The sequence below is a fragment of the Podarcis vaucheri genome (assembly GCF_965113315.1).
Source record: "Podarcis vaucheri genome assembly, chromosome: 6".
Lineage (NCBI taxonomy): Eukaryota > Metazoa > Chordata > Lepidosauria > Squamata > Lacertidae > Podarcis > Podarcis vaucheri.
Genome location: NC_138764.1, coordinates 13,620,245 through 13,642,322, shown reverse-complemented (window position 1 = coordinate 13,642,322; position 22,078 = coordinate 13,620,245). Strand labels below are relative to the sequence as shown.

Here is a 22,078-nt window from a genome sequence, read left to right as displayed (position 1 = left end):
AGAGATATTAAACTGAGGAAGCTTAACAGCATGCAGATCATGTGTTGAAGAAAATACCACCAGCTTAATAGCTGTGTATCAGGAGGCTGCTTAAAGGCACTGAGGCAGTGCCAGTAAAAAACATGGCAACTCTGAATAGGTACACTTGGTTATTTTAGTTATAGACACCCTGTTACAAACAGGAAAAGGTACCTGTTCATTAAAACCCTTCCCCCTAGCTTCGTTAGCACACCAGGGAAGCAAATGCTGAGTTTAGATTACCTTTTTTAAAGTGAAGAGTAAACCCAGTCTGAATCCAATCGAATTTTTGAATGCAGAGCTCCACAGACATTATATAAGATGGCAGCTATAATATTGACGTCATGCTTCCTGTTGTTTGTTTTCAGTATGTGAACATCTTTTGGAAGGACTTAGTATAGGATGACACAGTGTATGACACACACAAGCCTCAACGCAACCCCTTCCACTGTGTACCATGATAAGCCCCATGGGGGTCCCTTCTTGCCTCGGATTGCACAAGCAATGAGTTGTTAAGGTCTTTGCCAGCAGAATACATGGCTAGAGGGCCGCATTTAGTTTGGTGGCTCACACAGGGTGCAGGATTCATATTCACCTGCTTCTTAAACTTACAGTGGTGCCTCGCAAGATGAAAAGAATCCATTCCGCGAGTCTCGTCTTGCGGTTTTTTCGTCTTGCGAAGCAAGCCCATTAGTGGCTTAGCGGATTAGCGCTATTAGCGGCTTAGTGGGCTTAGCGGATCATCTGATAAGCGGCTTAGCAGATCAGCTGATAAGCGGCTTAGCGGATCAGCTGATAAGCGGCTTAGCGGCTTAGGATCAGCTGATAAGCGGCTTAGCGGCTTTGGAAAAGGGGGGGGGAGGAAAAAAACCCGCAGGAACTCGCAAGACATTTTCGTCCTGCGAAGCAAGCCCATAGGAAATTCGTTTTGCGAAGCACCTCCAAAACGGAAAACCCTTTCACCTAGTGGGTTTTCTGTCTTGCGAGGCATTCGTCTTGCAGGGCACCACTGTACTGAAAGGGATTCTGCTTTGGAACAAGCAGGGAGAAGCATGGACTTCCAGCATTCCCATTAGGCCTAAAATATAAAATGCATTGAAGTAATATGCGCTGATCATTATAGTACATGCCCCCATCACACTTTATTACATTAAAGATATGGTGATAGCATGTGAGCATTCACAATTCCTTATCACACCTCTAGGTAACTGGGGAAACCCAGCCAGATGGGTGGGGTATAAATAATAAAATTATTATTATTATTATTATTATTATTATTATTATTATTATTAAAAGGTAAAGGACTCCTGGACGGTTAAGTCCTGGCAAAGGCGACTATGGGGTTGTGGCGCTCATCTTACTTTCAGGTTGAGGGAGCTGGCGTTTGTCCACAGATAGCTTTCCGGGTCATGTGGTCAGCATGACTAAATTGCTTCTGGTGCAACAGGACACCGTGACGGAAACCAGAGTGCATGGAAATGCCATTTACCTTCCCACCCCAGCGGTACCTATTTATCTACTTGCACTGGTGTGCTTACAAACTGCTAGGTTGGCAGGAGCTGGGACAGAGCAACGGGAGCTCACCCCGTCGGGGGATTTGAACTGCCAACCTTCTGATTGGCAAGCCCAAGAGGCTCAGTGGTTCTAAAAATTGGGAAAGAAATGGTTGTATGGTAGAGGTGGATGAACTTGGGTATATTAACATTAGACCAGTTGATAAATGAAGAAGATGAATTTTATAAGTATTCCATCTTAAGAAACAAATGCAGATTACCTACAAATGCTCAATGGCAACATCTCCAGATAAAACACTTACTAATCTATGGACCAGCAGATTTTAAAGCCTCAGAGACCCCAGAGATATTGAAACAGTTGATTAATTCTTATGCAACAAAAAAATCCGGCCATCAACATATATAAATCATTGTAGTAACAAACCAATTGGATATACAGGTATTGAGGGAAGATTGGAATAAAGAACAAACTAGAGGTCTCAGTTTTGGTCAAACAGTGGGAAACTGTTTCAACTGCTATAACAAGGGTTCTCTGGATCTTAAATTGAGGCTCATACAGCAAAAAAATAATATTTAGAATATACTGGACCCCATTGTGTTTGTTTGAAAAAGGGCTGTCTAAGGCATCTAACTGAGAAATGCAACAGGGATAATGCTTCTCTAAAACATACTTTTTTTTCATTGTCCTACATTGAAAGACTTTTGGCAGAAGGTAACTGAAACTATCAACAGAACTGTACGGAACAACCTTACATTTGCAGAGCAAAATATCCTTTTGAATTATATACCCAGCACATGGAACCTAACAAAAGGACAATATGAGTGGAATCTCCATGCCCCTACCACAGAAAAATGACCGATACTGATGAATGGGGAAAATAAAAGTGTGACTCCCTTCTACGACTGGACTGAAGACTTATACAAATTGGCAACATACGAACAACTTACTACTACTACTACTACTACTACTACTACTACTACTAATTTATTATTTTTATCCCACCCATCTGGCTGGTTTCCCCCCAGCCACTCTGGGTGGCTTCCAACAAAATATTAAAATACAATAGTCTGTTAAACATTAAAAGCTTCACTAAACAGGGCTGCCTTCGGATGTCTTCTAAAAGTCTGGTAGTTGTTTTTCTCTTTGACATCTGGTGGGAGGGCGTTCCACAGGGCGGGTGCCACTACCGAGAAGGCCCTCTGCCTGGTTCCCTGTAACTTGGCTTCTCGCAGCAAGGGAACCGTCAAAAGACCCTCGGAGCCGGACCTCAGTGTCTGGGATGAACAATGGGGATGGAGACTTTCCTTCAGCTATACTGGACTGAGGCCGTTTAGGGCTTTAAAGGTCAGCACCAACACTTTGAATTGTGCTCGGAAATGTACTGGGAGCCGGTGTAGATCTTTCAAGACCAGAGTTTTGTGGTCTTGGCAGCTGCTCCCAGTTACCAGTCTAGCTGCTGCATTCTGGATTAGTTGTAGTTTCCGGGTCACCTTCAAAGGTAGCCCCACATAGAGTGCATTGCAGTAACCCAAGCAAGAGATAACTAGAGCATGCACCACTCTGGTGAGACAGTCTGCGGGCAGGTAGGGTCTCAGCCTGCGTACCAGATGGAGCTGGTAGACAGCTGCCCTGGACACAGAATTGACCTGTGCCTTCATGGACAGCTGTGAGTCCAGAATGACTCCCAGGCTGCGCACCTGGTCTTTCAGGGGCACAGTTGCCCCATTCAGGACCAGGGAGTCCTCCACACCTGCCTGCCTCCTGTCCCCCAGAAACGCAGACTTGCCATGGACAAATTCAATGATATTTGGAATCCATTCTTACAAATACTGTAATAGGTTAAGATCTGGTGAAGTACAATAACAACCTTGTAAAATATACAGTTTTGGGGTCCCCTCCCCGGTTTCCCCTTCTGCACAGGTTCTGTTTCTCCCCCCCCCTTTTTTTTTTGTTTGCATCTCACCATGTTCGGTACGCGGGTGGCGCTGTGGGTAAAAGCCTCAGCGCCTAGGGCTTGCCGATCGAAAGGTCGGCGGTTCGAATCCCCGCGGCGGGGTGCGCTCCCGCTGCTCGGTCCCAGCGCCTGCCAACCTAGCAGTTCGAAAGCACCCCCGGGTGCAAGTAGATAAATAGGTACCGCTTACCAGCGGGAAGGTAAACGGCGTTCCGTGTGCTGCGCTGGCTCGCCAGATGCAGCTTTGTCACGCTGGCCACGTGACCCGGAAGTGTCTCCAGACAGCGCTGGCCCCCGGCCTCTTGAGTGAGATGGGCGCATAAACCCCAGAGTCTGTCAAGACTGGCCCATTCGGGCAGGGGTACCTTTACCTTTACCTTTTTATGTTCGGTACACATATGGTTATGTACTTTTTGAACTTTCAATAAACATGTATTTTTTTAAAATAAAGAAAAGAATGAATTTGGGGTATTATCTACCACCTGCCCCAGGGGTTAGACTCCAGACACTTTAACAGGGGCTACAGTAACCCCCAATCAGTGGTATTCCTCCACACTCTCCCCAAAACAATGTGACTATATGCTTCAACATGTACTTCACATTTTAAAGTTTCTCTTTTGTTTTATTTGACATGATGATCTGCTACTGCTACTCAGTGCAAACGCCTGCCAGATCCATCTCTTCTCTCGGGACAGTTTGTTCGCTTAACTAAAATCTTCTAAATGTGTTGACTAATAAGTCTAAATTTATTTATTTTTCATAGTCATTTTTCTTAATGGGAGTGTTTTCCAGATGGTGCTGTCTAGTCTTCTGGGATGGTTTCCAATAGATGTGGAAAATTTGCTGTCATGGGTTGTCACAGTTGGTTTTGTCTAACATGCTGCCTAATTAGTTCATCCCAATAGATTCTCACCAATATATACCGGTATATATAAGCATTTGCAGAATCACTGCAAACAGAAACAGCCATTGGGAGGGTAAGCATAACATCTCTTTTCTGTTACAGAACTTTGTTCAAAGGCTTCATACCCTTTAAGGACACCCAGGAACAAAACGTTGAGAATGTAATGGATAAATATAGGCTACAATGTAAGGGTGATACCCAACCAAGTCATAAATCAAGTAGACCCATTGAAATCAATGGACTTTCAGTGGGTCTACTCTGAGTAGGACTTAGTTGGATTATTTGATTATTTTAAGCATTGTTTGGGATTGACAGATCTTTTTATGTGGAAAGATTATGCATACATTTTAAAAGATTATAATTATAGGTATATATACAGGTTAGAAATTAAATATAAATAATTAACATGTGGTTTGAAACAATAATATTTCTAAAAAACCAATAGGGCATTTAAAAATTGCATGTTACAAATTTTATTGTATAATATAGTAAATTATATCATATAATCTACTATATATGAGCTGTGAAATATAATTTATGTAACGATAGGAATGAAGGTGATAATAGGTTCAATATATATTTAAAAGTAACCCAAAGTTATTGAATGTGTTCATTTTGTGCATGTCCATTTTATCTTTAGAAATTGTTAAAAAGAGGATGCATTGGATCACATGAGTTTTAGATATTATTCATTTTACAGAGCTGAGTGTGGTTGAACATAAATTACTTAACAATCATAATATGACTTTTTAAACTCTTTGGAATTTTTGTTTAATGAATAGTGGTATATTAATATTTTTATAAATAAATCTACATAGAATTTATCTAGCACTTTTCTTTGGCAAAGTATGTTATAGACTCTGACTTTTTAAATCTTCTGCTACATATTCTTCATGCTTAGCTGATATGAAATAAATAAGTTATATGCATTTTCCTAGGTTGATGTTAAAATGGCAATTCTGTCCACACTTACTTGGGAGCAAGTCCCACTGAACTCAGTGTAGACATTGTACAGGATTGCCCTGTGAGCTTACAAATAACATATCACATCAAAATTATGAACAGTGTATATATCTGGATATTGGAAATATGATGATGAAAATAATAATAAACTTTTTATTTTGTTTATTTTAAGGAAAGAGGTATTCCCTGAAAATCACCATGGCATGGAATATATATCGGATCTCCCTTATTTTGCTTTCTGTGTTCCTGGCACAGCAAGTTTCTTCACAAGGTATTGTAAAATGTCAAGCAAAAGCACTATTTTTTAAGGAGCTAATGACTCACGGCTCAACCCATAACTAATTTGAAGCAAAGTATTAAGATTTAATCGGAATAAAAGCACATTTAGGCAACCATAATGCTGGAGCTTATGATGGCCATGTGAATTTTGTCAAGAAATATGACAAATATTTTGAAATTTTTTGTCAAGAAACATGACAAATATGATCTTCGGGATAATTGTTTCTATTTTTAAGTATATACTGTACAACAAAAATTACTCAATAATTTTAAAATAGCACATATTTTTACATGTTTCTGTAATATTCATAATGTGTGCATAATACAGAAACTAAGGGTATGGTGAAGTTAAAGTTAAGAACTTTTTGAGTCCCATTAAAGAGGAAATAAATTATGACCCTTACAAAGATTTAATTTTGACTAAACTGTGTGCAGTGACCCGGGGTGTACATCAGTTTCCATTCATTACAGTCTAAGAATCTGATCTCTTCTTTTTATTTTTTGCTGTTTTCATCCATGGTGAAGATGTCCCTAATTAAGGACAGAAATTAAGGGTTTTATGTTGTATCAGTGTGTGGCACTCCTTGTGGTTTCAGTGAACTGTAAGAAGTCACTTAATGTCTATACTTCGGCTACACTCTCTGTTAGAAACCAGATCATGTCTTCTCAAATGCTTATACAGTGGTTTACTTAAACTTCACAAAATAATTTATATGTTTCAATTCTTCCTCTGAAATGTTATGGTCATATGTCTGCCCAATTTGTGTTGTTTGAAAAAATATGACCATTGTCTTCCGTATTGTGTACATGTTGTTTCTTGTTGTGTCTGGTTGCGACTCCTTGTCTTGAGTAATTTCATTTGGCTTGTCTACTAAATGTTTGGTCTTCGTTGGTCAAAGTGAAGGATGCCTTCGTGCAGTGAACAACTCAATAACAAGTCAATAAGTCCAACACACACACACACACACACACACACACACCATTTGCCTAGAATCACACTCTTCATCTGATTCTGTACTAGCCCTGTACTAGCCCCAAACTGAGGCTGTTGTGATCCTAGTGAGATTTCCTATCCTATTTGAACATTAAATAGTTGTTCAATCTGACAGAGGAAAATGAAAATGTTTTGTGTCTATGGATCACACATGTTTTTTGCTTGGAACTGAAACTGTGAATCAGTGGTGTGTGGTCAGTGGACTAGGAAGACTAAGCTAGTCCCGTAAATGGTCCCCTGGTGCCTCCTTCTCAAAGCCCTGGAAGCTTCTGCCCAGCTTAGGAAGGGAGGCACAATACTCCGATGAGTCCAAGAGTCCTCTCTCCACCTTCCCAAAGCCCTCCCGTCTTTGGGAAGGAGGCAGGAGGGCTGCAGTATCCTGTCAGAGGCCCGGCACATCGTTTCCAATGCCCGGGGCTTAGGAAAGGAGGCATGATGCTCACACATGTGACATCGACATGTCGTGACATTGCAAATGCACCTGCCTGCTCCCTGAATCGCCCTCGCAAGTTGGCACCTCTGGCTGTAACTGTTCCCCTATGATAAAAACTCACAACAAGCCACTGTAATGGATGATGAGCCCTTTGAGAGTTTGCTTCCTGTGGAAAATTGTGGAGGGTCCTGTTTTTATGAGTATATGGAGCCATGCAGGTGATGCCAAATGAGGGGCAACCATTTTTGAACTGACTGTAGATGGAAGCATCACTCTTCCTTTTCGTCCAAGTCTCTTCTTGTCGATGTACCTCTAGTCCACTTTCAAAATATCATAAAATCAGATTGGCATAAGAGCATAGGAAGCTCCCTCATACAGTGGTAACTCAGGTTACATATGCTTCAGGTTACATACGCTTCAGGTTACAGACTCTGCTAACCCAGAAATAGTGCTTCAGGTTAAGAACTTTGCTTCAGGATGAGAACAGAAATCGTGCTCCTGCGGCGCAGCAGCAGCAGGAGGCCCCATTAGCTAAAGTGGTGCTTCAGGTTAAGAACAGTTTCAGGTTAAGAACACACTTCCTGAACGAATTAATAACTTAACCCGAGGTACCACTGTACTGAGTCACACCCTTCGCCCTTCTAGTTCTGTATTGTCCACACTGAGTGGCAGTGACCCCCTGGGGCAGGCATGGCCAAACTTGGCCCTCCAGCTGTTTTGGGGCTACAACTCCCATCATCCCTAGCTAACAGGGCCAGTGGTCAGGGATGATGGGAATTGTAGTCCCCAAACAGCTGGAGGGCCAGGTTTCGCCATGCCTGCCCTAGGGATTCAGACAGCCTCCCTTACTGAGCAACCTGGATTTTCTGCATGCAAAACAGATGCTCTACCACTGCCTTAACTACACTTTTTGTTGTTGCTAAAACCAGAGTAGATGTCAGCTAGTTTCACGACATGAGAAAAGTGAACATTATGCTAGAGCATAAACACAGCCTACCTCTGATATATTGTAGGCCCTGTGTGGCAACTGGAGTTAAGCAAGAATTTGCTTAAAGCCTAATGAATGGGGTTGCTGTAACAGTGGATAGTCCATGTTCTGGACAATCCTTCCTTGGAGAAAGGGTGACTGCCTGAAGGACTCAGAACAGTGACTCTCCAAATATATGGAATAACTACCCAATTCCAATGAGATAGCAGGGTCATATTAAGCAACACTGAAATGTTTTCAGGCATCGTGAATAATGAGCATAGTGGAATGGTTTTTAGCTGAAGGGCTTGCAAAAGCACGAAATTATTTTAAGAACTGATATGGTCCAATGAATTGGGCACGTTGTCCAAGAACCAGAACCAGCTATAATATCCTTAGGACAATAAAAGATTTTCCCCGGTAGCATATCCTATATTATATAGCTCAGGTGCGCCAACTTGAATAAAATATTGAGGGGCCCCAGTTAAGCCCCACTCTGCATAACTGGTCACATGATGTGGTGCACAGAGGTCATCAGATATTTTAGGGGGGCGGCGACAAAGAGACCTCAGCCCCTAGGAGTTGGCTCCTGTGTTATAGCTCAAGTGATGGGAGCAAACTTCTAACGTGTTTTCTGTTACTGAACTCTGTTCTTTGACAACACACAGTGGGCTGCAACCAATTTTAGTTCTACTTAGCATAGGCCCATTGAAATGAATGGATATGGTTAACTTAATTTCCATTGGTCTACTCATAAAACCTAGCTGAATACTTAACCGAGGCATAGGCAAAAACGGGCCTCCAGATGTTTTGAGACTACATTTCCCATCATCCCTGACCACTGGTCCTGCTAGCTAGGGATGACGGGTGTTGTAGTCCCAAAACATCTGGAGGGCCGAGTTTGCCTATGCCTGACTTAACCCATAATGCTTCAACTGGCTATGTACACACATATTTTTTTAGGACAAACCGTTTTTTTTTTTTTTTTTTAAGAACCCATACAACCTCACAACTCTGGATATCAAATTAGCTGCTTATTTTAGTAGGGTGTTCAAGATAAAGCAAAATGTCATTGACGTCAGCATTGAACTATGTTCAGTTCATACCAACCTGCAGAATATATTAAAGCAGTTCTTAATCGAACAGATGTAGGTAAGATCCAAAGCAGTCTGGATACAAGCCTACATGAGCACAGTGGGGTTTGCCCAGCTTCTGATAGGCCACAGCTTCCCCACTTTCTCTGGCAAAAAGAAGAATTTGGTGACTATGACAGGAGCTAGGTTGAAGCTAATAATAATAATAATAATAATAATAATAATAATAATAATAATACGTCGTCTGGTCCATGGCATGCTCTGGTCCATGGGGTCACAAAGAGTCAGACACGACTAAATGACTATTTAGCAACAACAACAGCAACACCTTTATTGTCAATGTACAACCTGTGAGAGCCAGTGTGGTGTAGTGGTTAAGAGTGGTAGACTCGTAATCTGGTGAATTGGGTTCGCGTCTCCGCTCCTCCACATGCAGCTGCTGGGTGACCTTGGGCCAGTCACAGTTTTTGAAGTCTCTCAGCCCCACTCACCTCACAGAGTGTTTGTTGTGGGGGAGGAAGGGAAAGGAGACTGTTAGCCGCTTTGAGACTCCTTTGGGTAGTGATAAAGCGGGATATCAAATCCAAACTCTTTTTCTTCTTCTGTATACAATGAAATTAACCGAGCCTCCCCCCCCAAACACTCAGTCTCATTGCACTCTGTGTGCTTGTCGCACAACACACCAACCTCGAAAGTCAGTTGCACTATATTATTTTCCGTTCAGCAGCCTAACAGCCCACGGATAGAAACTGTTTTTTAGCCTGTTGGTACGACTGATTATACTTCTATATCTCCTGCCCGAGGGTAGAAGATTAAAGAGGTGCTGGCCGGGGTGTGAATCGTCCCTGAGAATTTTCCTCGCTCTCCTAAGGCATCGATCCCTTGCGATGTCATTTTGGGGACTCAGGGGACAGCCCATGATATCATGTGCTGTGTTCACCACCCTCTGTAAAGACTTTCTATCTGTGGCTGTCAAACCAATGTACCACACTGTAATACAATATGAGAGGACACTTTCTTTTGTGGAAGGTCATCAATTGTTTTTTAACATTGTTCTTTCACAAGACCCTGAGAAAATGGAGTCTCTGTTTGGCCTTCCTAACCACCTGAGTTATACTGTTTTTCCAAGTGAGGTTTTCACTAAGCTAAACTCCCAGGAATTTAAAGGAAGAGACTCTCTCCACACAACCTGCCCTGATATACAACAGGGCTAGTTCCCCTCTCTTCCTCCGAAAGTCCAACACCATCTATACGATTCATCATATTACAATGAATATGCATTTTTTAAAAAAAAAAAAAAGTGGTGAGGGGAAACAACGCAACAATGCTTTGCCATTTGTTCTTTTCTAATATACGATTCTGGTTTGGCAATGTTTACAGCCATATTGTGTGATTTTTAGATATATCAAGCTGTGCAGGGAGATGTGGGGAAGGGTATTCTAGGAATCATGGCTGCCAGTGTGATAGTAGCTGCCTTCTCTACATGGAGTGCTGCCCAGATTACAAGACAAGCTGTGTTGGAGGTAAGTCTTCGACCGCAGTCATTTTTTAAAGCTCCGGTATGAATAAGGACGGGTATGTTCACTTAAGGCAGTGGTTTTCAAACTCTTTGGGGGAGCTTATTAGGGATTTTCCCAACAAGACGATCATGAATGGTAGATGAGCTGCGCTGCAAGTAGGGATGTTAGTTTCGGTTTCCCCCAGTTTTCTCATTTTTCTGGTATTAAGTTCTGTTCTCCCCATTAGTTTGTCTTGTGTGTGCATGTATAGCAACATGAAAATTCATCAGCATTCTCCTAGTACAGTGGTGCCCCACAAGACGAATGCCTCGCAAGACGGAAAACTCGCTAGACGAAAGAGTTTTCCGTTTTGGAGGTGCTTCGCAAAACGAATTTCCTATGGGCTTGCTTCACAAGACGAAAATGTATTGCAAGTTCCTGCTGGTTTTTTCCCCTTCCCCCCTCCTTTTTCTAAGCTGCTAAGCCGCTTATCAGCTGATCCGATCAGCAGATAAGCCGCTAAAAGCTGCTAAAAGCTGCTAAAAGCCGCTAATAGCGCTAATCCGCTAATCCTTCAATGGGCTTGCTTCGCAAGACGAAAAAACCGCTAGACAAAGAGAATCACAGAACGGATTCCTTTCGTCTTGCGAGGCACCACTGTACTCTTTTGAATGCAATTTTGCCTAATAAAATGCAGTTTTTTGTGTTATTTTTCCTGATGCATTTTTATGCACTTTAACTACTGTACATATTACTTGGGCAAAGAACTACCTTGCAAAATTGAGAGCAGTGCAAGCCTCTTAACTTGCGCATTGTTTCAAGACTTGTGAATTAGGTAAAGGTAAAGGTAAAGGGACCCCTGACCATTAGGTCCAGTTGTGGCCGACTCTGGGGTTGTGGCACTCATCTCGCTTTATTGGCCGAGGGAGCCGGCATACAGCTTCTGGGTCATGTGGCCAGCATGACTAAGCCGCTTCTGGCGAACTAGAACAATGCACGGAAACACCATTTACCTTCCTGCCAGAGCAGTACCTATTTATCTACTTGCACTTTGAGGTGCTTTCAAACTCCTAGGTGGGCAGGAGCAGGGACCGAGCAATGGGAGTTCACCCCGCTGCAGGGATTTGAACCGCCGACCTTCTGATCGGCAAGCTCTAGGCTCTGTGGTTTAACCCACAGCGCCACCCGCGTCCCTGTGAATTAGGTAGGTTCGCCTTTAAATGGGAACGGAACCAAAATTCTCCCCGTCCCATCCCTGCCTGCAAGTCTGACCTGATCTGCTGTCATAGAATCATAGAATCATAGAGTTGGAAGAGACCACAAGGGCCATCGAGTCCAACCCCATCGAGTCATATGCAGTTGCAAGAGGGTCGGGTGCATGTCAAGATGGGGAGTCCTATCAGTTTGTGTATGGTCAACATATAAGCCCAACTATGCAATGTACATGAATTCCCCAGCAAATATGCTGTGGGACTCCTTAGCAGAAGAACAAGCTGATTTTGAAATGGGGAAAAGTTCCATAATGGTCAAAAGCAGTGACAACTCGAGGTTTGAGGGGTTACACATAGATGGGCCTCCTCAGGAATATCCGCTGGTGTTGGCAGTGGCTGTGGCAGAGTTTAAGGGTGGCTAGGACCTGCCTTTTTAATTTTTTGCAATGGCCAGAGCAGCCAACCCAGAGGGCATTCTGGGAAATATGCAGTAAATGGTTGCCTGCAGACCCAGCCACTTGATATGAGAGGAGACCCTGAGCAGACATCAGGGCTGTTGGACCCCGCAGGATCCCTCTAGAATGCTAGGTGGAAGTTTGAATAACCACTGCCTTAAGATCCTTCTCTTTGGTACATGTTACTTGTTGTCTTGTGTTTTGGATGTTCCTTTTTGTGTCATCTCTCTCCTCTCTCTCTCTCTCTCTCTCTCTCTCTCTCTCTCTCTCTCTCTCTCTCATATATTGGTGAATATTTTTCATTGTGATCTGCAAACTCAGTCCTGCCAGTTCTCCTGGCACAATTTTGAGACGTGTATGAGTAATTCATGTGGGTGGTGGCAGAAACATGTAATGCCATGTGAATAACTTCGACATGCAATTTGTTCCTGTGTGATACTCCTCAGGGAACCAAAGTGCACTTCACAATACAACTGGGGAACAAATATTAAGGATAACCAGTCGAATCATCCAAGAGGAACTCAATAGTTTCTTAAAATCACGTTGTGGAAATTGAGCTTCTTGCATTCCGAAAGCTTTATATGCATGACTTTTGAAATGTCCTGTATTTTTCGAGTACGTTATTTAGATTCCAATGCAAACAGACACATTTGGCTGAATCTTCCCAGTGCCAAGTCAACACAAGCAAAATCTCTGGTTCCTTGTTAGCTGCATTACATAGGAACCAATTCAAATCAGTTGACGTTCCAGTACTGTATATGCCATATATTTTGTGACAGTGGGCTTTGCAGAACCAATAGCCATAGACACAATAGTCTTGTAGACATGTTCCACAACTGCTTGCCAGACAAATAGACAAAGATGTACATAACATGCTGTATTTTCCCTGTTGGTTATCTGCAAACTTCTAGCATGAAATAATAATAATAAAAAATTTTATTTATATCCCGCCCTCCTCAGCCGAAGCCGGGCTCAGGGCGGCTAACAACAATAAAACAGTACAACAGTCAAAGAATATAAAAAGATATGTATCATTCACACACTATACCCAATATACTACGGTATTAACTTTCAAATGACATGATATGATAAACCACATGATTCTTCTGAGAATTTCTCATTAGATTAACACAGGAATAATGAGGATGGGTTAAAGAGGACCACAGCATAGATTCTAAAGGATATCCATTAGTGAATTTGAACTTGCACAGATGTTATAAATAAATTCAGAGATCCGTGATTCATGATGGCACCGACTGCTCTTTTTACATGAAAAAATCCAAGGTTGTATCCAATGAAGTCTCTTTGTTGAATGTTCTTTGATCAAGTGAGGGCTTTGATCAGTGGATCAGGGAGGGAGGAGCTTCTTGCTGGCTCCACCCCTGCAGTTCCACCATGACACCTCCCTCACTGTTCTGGAGGGTCCACCAACCCTCTGAAGCGCACAGCAGCAGGGAGGGGCAATCGGCACATATCACCTTCCACCCTGTACCGCTGGTGAAGGTCTCTGTTAGATCACAGTGCCTTCCCTAAGTGAAGGGACAGCTTTGGAAACACCCTCAAATATAGGACCCAGATAGCATCCTCATTAAAACAGATTTCCTTCATGCAGGTGAAGAAAATGGTACTAACATTCTTTCATCATCCTGTGTAGAACTGTCTTGCAAAGGACGTTGCTCTGAGAGTTTTGAAAGGGGGAGACCGTGCGACTGCGATGCAGATTGTGACAGATACGGCAAGTGTTGTCCAGATTACGAAGAAGCATGTTTAGTAGGTGAGTGTCGTAAGCACTTCGTTGCCTTTCAAGCTCAAGAGGCTAATCAAAGGTTCGACCTCAGGATCTATTTCCAGTGTCAATACTGCAACACAGCTCACTTGCTAGAGCATGAGGCTCTTAATCTCAGGGCTGTGGGTTCAAGCCCCACAATGGGCAAAAGATTCCTGCATTGCAGGGCAATAGCTAGATGACCCTTGTGGTCCTTTCCAACTCCACAGGTCTATGATTCTAAGATTTACTAGAACTAGAACTTCTGCTTTTAGCTATATGATTGCCAGTTATCAATTTTGTTATAATGGTTGTATCATCATGGGATGTGGGTAGCGCTGACGTCTAAACCACTGAGCTTCTTGGGTCTGCCGATCAGAAGGTTGGCGGTTTGAATGCCCGCAACAGAGTGAGCTCCCGTTGCTCTGTCCCAGCTCTTGCCAACCTAGCAGTTCGAAAGTACACCAGTGCAAGTAGATAAATAGGTACCACTGTGGCGGGAAGGTAAATGGTGTTTCCGTGTGCTCTGGTTTCCGTCACGGTGTCCTGTTGCGCCAGAAGCAGTTTAGTCCTGCTGGCACATGACTGGAAAGCTGTCTGTGGACAAACGCTGGCTCCCTCGGCCTGAAAGCGAGGTGAGCGCCGCTACCCCACAGTTGCCTTTGACTGGACTTAACTGTCCAGGGGTCCTTTACCTTTACAGTGGTACCTCGTGTTACATATCGTCCCCCTTACGAATGCTTCGGGTTACGTGCTCCGCTAACCCGGAAGTAGATGTCCCTTGTTGCGAACTTTGCCCCGGGATGTGAGCGGAAATTGCGCTCTGGCGGTGCGGCAGCAGCTGGAGGCGCCATTAGCGAAAGCGCACCTCATGTTACGAGCAGTTTCCGGTTACGAACGGACCTCCAGAACCAATTAAGTTCGTAACCGGAGGTTCCACTGTACCTATAATACAAGCTGGGGAACTTTCATGTGATGGCAGGGGAGTGAGGAAATTGGCTGTCTTCTGGCCAACGCACCAGATGAAAATAACTGAACCCGCAATGGGGCTGTGTACATTTTAGAACAGGCTCTATTCCCATAGTTAATCATCCCAGTTACGGGTGTTATATAGACAGGGAGTTGGGTAAGCCTCAAACCCAGTGGTATTCTCAAGGGGCAGATAGGAATTTGCCTCGAGCTGAGTCAGACTATTGGTCTATCTAACTCGGTACTGTCTACACCAGCAGTGACTGACCTGTGGTTCGCCAAATGTTGTTAGATTCCAACTCCCATTAGCCCCGGTTGGGATTGCCAATGGTCAGGATTTTATGGGAGTTGCAGTCCAACAGCATTTGCAAGGTCATCTACACAACAGGGACTGTTTGCGGCTCTCCAGGGTTTCAGACAGAAGTCATGGAGATTCTAGGATCTCAACCTGGGATCTTTAATGTGCTTTGACACTGAGCTATAACCTTTCTCCAAGGTCGAAGCTTGCCATTGCTTCGTTACAGGAGGAAGTTCAGGACACTGCTGCAATGAGGACAAAATGTACAGTCCACTGGGTGGAATTATCCCTACAGCAAGATGCAATGTGGCTCTAGGAGCCTTTGCAATATCCTGTTCTCCTTCCACCTGCACTCGCCAGCAATAATGCTGAACATCTGAACATTCCGCCAGTTATATTATAAAACAGTAAAACTAAAAAAAACACAGCGGGGAATCAAAAGTTTGTGGAGTTCCATTTATTTATTTTCAAATTATTTTTATCCTTTATATGCCACCCACACCCACATTTACTGCCTCCTGTTTAAGCCAGTCTGGATTTTCAGCAGACATCACTTCATTTGGCTTCAGTGGAGCCATGCCAGGGCAGAATTTGGTTGTAATAAAGGGGTAATAGAGTGGCCATGCCATGGCAGAATGCTGTGGAAAAATGGCCTTGTTTGCCCCTAAGATAGTCCAGAGGGAATAAATGTTCTGTGAGTTTCCATTCATCAACAACAACAAAATCATTCCTTTAAAGTCAACTCCCAATTCCCCCCGCCTCCACCAGGACAATAAAGTCTTTTGGTGGCAGGTGATACTCTCAGAACCTAGGTCTCTGTTGAACAAATGCAAAGCGTTTCGGCAACTGGCGTGTGTGTTTAGCACGACCTAAACCATTTGGCGACTGCAAAGGCCCAGGCCATTGCAAAGTTCACTGCAAAGTTTACCCTGAACCTGTTGCACCAAGTTGCCAGGTCAATGAAGCACCATTTTAATTCCCTACATATGCTTTGAAGCAGGGGTCAGCAAACTTTTTCAGCAGGGGGCCGGTCCACTGTCCCTCAGACCTTGTGTTGGGCACACAGTCCTCCCCAAAACAAAATGGCGGCCACCTCCAAGAGAACGGGGAAAAGGATATAAAGTGATTCGAAAACAGAAAGGTCTATTTTATTTGTTGTTGTTAAGAAAAAAAATGTTTGAAAAAGTCCCTTCTTTTCCAGACACACTTAAGTCTTGGTTGTTATTGCTTTATTTCTATTGATGGTGTGTTGCTGTAGATCAGGGGTCAGCAAACGTTTTCACCAGGGGGCTGGTCGACTGTCCCTCAGACCTTGTGGGGGGCCAGACTATTTTTTTGGGGGGGAATGAATGAATTCCTATGCCCCACAAATAACCCAGAGATGCATTTTAAATAAAAGGACACATTCTACTCATGTAAAAACACGCTGATTTCCTGGACTGTCTGTGGGCTGGTTTGAGAAGGGAATTGGACCGGATTCCAGCCCCCGGGCCTTAGTTTGCCTACCCATGCTCTGAAGCAATGCTTAAGTTGAGAATAGTGTGGCTGATTTTTAATGACAGCTCATAGATGCCTGCCCCATCCCAGGACACTTTCCTAAGGGGTCTCTTGAGATTAGAGCTAGCCTTGGAGAGTGGATATTTGGCTTGTTTCTCTGAAGGGTGAAATGTACAGAGGCAACCCCCCCCCACACCTCATGCCTTCATCTTCCTGGACTGGGGGAAATGGAGCATAGCTGTTTTGGATGTACGACACCAATATGTTTGTTTTTACTCACTGTTTATTTATTTTTATAAAGGAAGGGGGCATAGTGTTATTCGCTGTTCACTGTTATTGCTGTCTGTAATGTTAGAGAAATATTAGGGGCAGGATGAAAACAAGTCCAGAGGAACACAAAACGGAAATAAACAGGAAGCAGATGTTAAGGTCTAAACTAAAGCTGCCACTCATCGGCCCCACTTCGTTAAATCCACCGGCCACCTAGGAAGATCTCTGCTTCCCAATGTTCAATTACTGATAAATAAATAAAAAATGCTTTGTCATGTTGATGAAACATCAGGAGGGGGATGTCTTAAGCTCATTGCACAGATTCAAAATAATGTAGAAGTATCAGCCTGCAACTGAGTCTATCAAAATGAGAATGTGGGTTCTCACTTTTTTGTGCGTTTTGTTATGTACTGAAGTTCTCACCCTGGGCCAGCAGGGGGATACTGTAGATAGTTTTCACTCAGGTCCACATATGCAAATAAGGGATTGAAAGTGACGCTCAGTGATTGGATAGTTACAGAAAATGGTTACTGTTGCGTTCTAGTGGAGCTCTATATAAGCAGGCTGGCTGAACCCTTCAGTTCAGTTCTTTTCTGGCCTGTGAATAAACAAGAGCTGTTTGAAGAATCACTGTGTCGTCTGATATGTTCACCCACAACTTAACAGGTTTTCTCATGCCTGCTTTCCTTGAATATAGATTATAATGCATATTATACCTAAAACAGTCTCATCCGGAGATTAAGGGTTGCATTCACTGTTAAGTCATATTTAGAAATAGATCCTCTGAACTTATTGTACATGACAAACAGGTTCACTGGTTTCAGTGCATATATACTGTTTGTAATATTTGTGAATTTATTGATTTTTCTTTTAAAATGTAACACAGTATATACAATAACTGCCTAAATATGTCAAAATAAATATTAGGCCTCATTCCACCTGATGCCCCTAGGGTACAGGCTAGCTGAATGTGGACACCCATAAGCATAACATGTACTTATTGCTACCCCAATTGATCTGATCCTGCTTAATTTGTTACCTGGAAGGATATGATTTTGGAACAGCAGCTTACAAGGGCAGAGCAGTATAAAGAACTGTGCGTAAAGCTCTTCTGCAAACATTTAATTTTAAAAATATTGGGACTTTTGGTGAGGCAGCACAGCAGAATGTGGCAAATCAGAGGTGAAGCCTGGGGAGTTAAAAATGAGACGTAAGAAACCTAGTTTTTTTGGAAACTAGTGTTTGCAAAACTAACATTTTTGAAAAGAAATATTAAAAAATAATAATTGTCTAGTAGCACCTTAGAGACCAACTAAGTTTGTTCTTTTGTTCTTGGTATGAGCTTTTGTGTGCACACACACTTCTTCAGATACGAAATGCACAAACTTAGTCTCTAAGGTGCTACTGGACATTTCTTTAAAAAAAAATTATATATATTTCTACTGCATCAGACCAACACAGCTACCAACTTGAATTTTTGAAAAGGTGAGTTTATTTAACAAGCCTTTTGCTTAAAACTGTGAATTGAAAATGGTAAACAACAATGCTAATTTTGGTATTAGAAGAAAAACCTGAACTGAAATTTGAGTTTTATGCCTGGTTGCAGTTCCGACTACTCCGGCACCCACCACCACCACCACGGTCCCAACAACAACTACAACGACGACCACAACCACGCCTCTGCCAACGACCACCACGGCCAAACCATCAACTACAACACCAAAGCCAAAGTCTACAACCAAACGTTCTCCCAAACTTAAGCCCAAGCCCAAACCCAAGCCTAAACCCAAACCCAAAATGAAACCTAAACCCATCCCTCCAAAGAAGAAAAAGAAGCAAAAGAAAGTGTCTCATGAAATAATGGAAGGTATGAAAAAGTATACGTGATATGGACTTCTTGGAGTTGTGTGTAGACTTATTTTTTCTTAGTTCTGTGATTCATCGCGATTTACAGTAATTGTGAGCCTTGAGAGAGATGGCAGGGTTGCAGAAAAGAAAATGGAACTCACTGAAGCTTCAATATGTTGATGAATCCTTTTACTGATTCTCCAAGCTCCATCTACCAATATTCTAAATGTCCTACCAGGTTGTGGCAAACTAATGCTGTGGTTCATATATCTGGAGCTTTTGCTACGTACAAGGTATCTCTCTCTGTCCTGGGCTCTTTTAAGATTGCATGCATAGAGTAAAGCCCCCCCCCCCCGTGTGTGTGTGTGTGTGTGTGTGTGTGTGTGTGTTAAACCACGATCCTTTATTCATTGCCTTGCTATATAGGAATTGATCTTGATAATACTCGTGCCTTGAAAATGGAAATACTTCTTGCAGACTAGTATTGGGGGAAGGGGAATCTGGGATATTTGTCAGGTTGATTACCTATCTTTCTTTCTTCTGAGTGTTTTGTGTGTGCCCACTTTCACTTGACTAGGACCTCCCCACCCCCCAAGAGCCTGGGCATACCCACTGGGCTCACCACCACCTTTGAACACAAAATCTCCATATCCTATCAAACTGCTTTTGCAAGTCATTCAGTTTCAAAAATAGTTTGCCATGTAGCCTGGGTGGAGGCGGGAACTCTTTTAAGAAACCCAAGCCCAGAGTATTCCAATATGTAAACTACTCTGAGGATTTTTATATATTAATTGAACAGCAGAATGGACAATTCTAACGTAAATAAATGTTATTTATAGATTCTTACATTTCTTCTGATGTAGAACCCAATGCACTACATGGCACCTTTCTTTTTTCTTTTTTTTAAAAAATATATTTGGTTTTTCAAATTAAAATTTATATCAAACAGATCATCAAAACAAGATTCCAATAAATCTCCTGGACTTCTATCCTCCCCTTTGTGAATCCTATTATTAATTATTTCCTCCCACATCCTTTATGATGATCCAAATCTTTTACATCTCCATTGTGTCCAGAATTCACCCTTAGATTACAAGTGATATTCCAATCCTACTAATGATTTTAACTGTTTACAATGGTCTTTAAGATAAGTTATAATTTCTCCACATTCCTTATTGAAATTTTGGTCTTCCTGATTTCTGATTCTTCTGGTCGTTTTGGCCATTTCAGCATAGTCCATCAGCTTCATCTGCCATTCTTCTCCGGTTGGGACTTGATTTTCTTTCCATCTCTGGGCCCACCTTTCCTCTGTTACAGAATTGTACATACATTTCCCCTGCAGTCTCCCATATAAGTACTGACCCAGACTTTGTTAGCTTCAGCAAGATGGTGGTCGCAAGTGCCTTCAAATCATACTCTGAGATGAGTAACTCACCATGCAACCATTTGGACTGCGGTCTATCTGTAAAGTGCTATTCCACCAGTGGATTCAACAGTGCAACAATTGCCCTGATTTGTTGACTCACAAACACATACGACTTTTCCAGATTAGGAGCAGGCAAGTTTTCCGGTGCTGGTGGTCCATGCTGAAAATACATCATGAGGTTGAAGCAGACAGTTGATTTGCACGTTTATTTTTCCGCATCATTTCCAGAAACGTTCAAAATCGCATCAGGCTTCTTCCATTCACAATTCAGACTTTAAAATAAGACACTTTGAAAAGGGCCTTCTCTCTCTCTCTTTTTTTTAAATAACTTTTTTATTCAAAATTAAAACAAAACATATTATCCAGAAACATATCATCCTTATTTCCCCCTCCATTTTTCCTCCCTCCCCTCCCTCCACAGAACCCACCCCCACCCCAACCCCTAACTACCCTCAGTTCCAGTCTTTGATTTCTCTAAAAATGCTGTTTTCTGCATGTTACAAAGTTGTATAGATCCTCAAACTATTTAGCTGGTTATTATCAATAAAAGGTTTGTGAATGTTTATTCAAAACCAGCCAAGGAGTCCAGTTCGCTTTCCTGCGTCTTCAAATACTTTGTAAAGGGCTCCCATTCATCTTTAAAGTCACAGTTATCCTTGTCCCATAGCTTGTATGTCAGTTTTGCCAGTTCTGCATAGTCCATCGATTTTCCTTGCCATGATTCTTTAGCTGGGGTTGAAAAGGGCTTTCTCTAGTCTTCCAGCATCCCTCAAATGGGCTGAAATCCGTTTGAGGCAAACTGTCAGGGTGTTGCATGCCAGCAGTGATTGGGATCAGAACCAAAAGAAGAAGAGTTTGGATTTGATATCCCGCTTTATCACTACCCGAAAGAGTCTCAAAGCAGCTAGCATTCTCCTTTCCCTTCCTCCCCCACAACAAACACTGTGAGGTGAGTGGGGCTGAGAGACTTCAGAGAAGTGTGACTAGCCCAAGGTCACCCAGCAGCTGCATGTGGAGGAGCGGGGAATCGAACCCGGTTCACCAGATTATGAGTCTACCGCTCTTAACCACTACACCACACTGCCCCCCGCTCTTTTGCTATGCCTTCTTTCTCTTCATTCCCCCCCCCCTTTAGAAGTGCATGAAATTAGGGTGGGGGTCACAGGCCCTCCTGGAAGAAGTTGTCTCAGAACTGTATTTTGTACAAATTTTCTTTTTATGCTGATTGTATGTGCTTGACCGTAGAACATTCTGAACAGTCCTCTTCGTCGTCCTCCTCCTCGAAGATTCGGAGAACGATGGCTTCGTCAACAAATTCTGGCGATAAGCGCAAGAAGAAGAAGAAGGGTAAAACTGACGAGGAATTGGAAGAGGAAGAAGAAGAAGTGAATGGTAAGTTTTGCAATGACGTTTAATCAGCCAGGAGAAATGGTTTGAAAGAAGCAGAACAAGTGAGGTTTCAAAAAATAAAAAACTGTTAAAAAAAACCCTACCTCTACTCTTATGCATCTTTCTTCTTTCTGGAAAAGTAATCTTAACAGAATATATACACAAATTCCAGTCTTAAAGGGAAGGGTGTCACTGGTTATATACCCAAGATGCAAAGAAGAACTATGTTTTCAGAATTTCAAAACTTCTCAGAAAAGGACAGATGCACCCCCCCTAAAGCATGCTCAGTGGTCATGAAATTATTAATTAATTTGGATTAAATATGTACGT

General features: G+C 42.6%; 1 protein-coding gene across 1 annotated transcript in view; it reads left to right on the top strand.

The window, feature by feature from the left end:
- The first annotated feature begins 4,386 nt into the window (after positions 1-4,386).
- PRG4 (proteoglycan 4) overlaps positions 4,387-22,078 on the top strand; it is a 40,844-nt gene continuing 23,152 nt past the window's right edge. Inside the window, exons 1-5 of the mRNA XM_082225408.1 lie at positions 4,387-4,464; positions 5,527-5,625; positions 13,941-14,060; positions 18,692-18,952; positions 21,605-21,751. Of these exons, the coding sequence (XP_082081534.1) occupies positions 5,553-5,625; positions 13,941-14,060; positions 18,692-18,952; positions 21,605-21,751 (601 nt within the window). The 5' untranslated portion in view covers positions 4,387-4,464; positions 5,527-5,552. The remainder of the gene's footprint in view (positions 4,465-5,526; positions 5,626-13,940; positions 14,061-18,691; positions 18,953-21,604; positions 21,752-22,078) is intronic.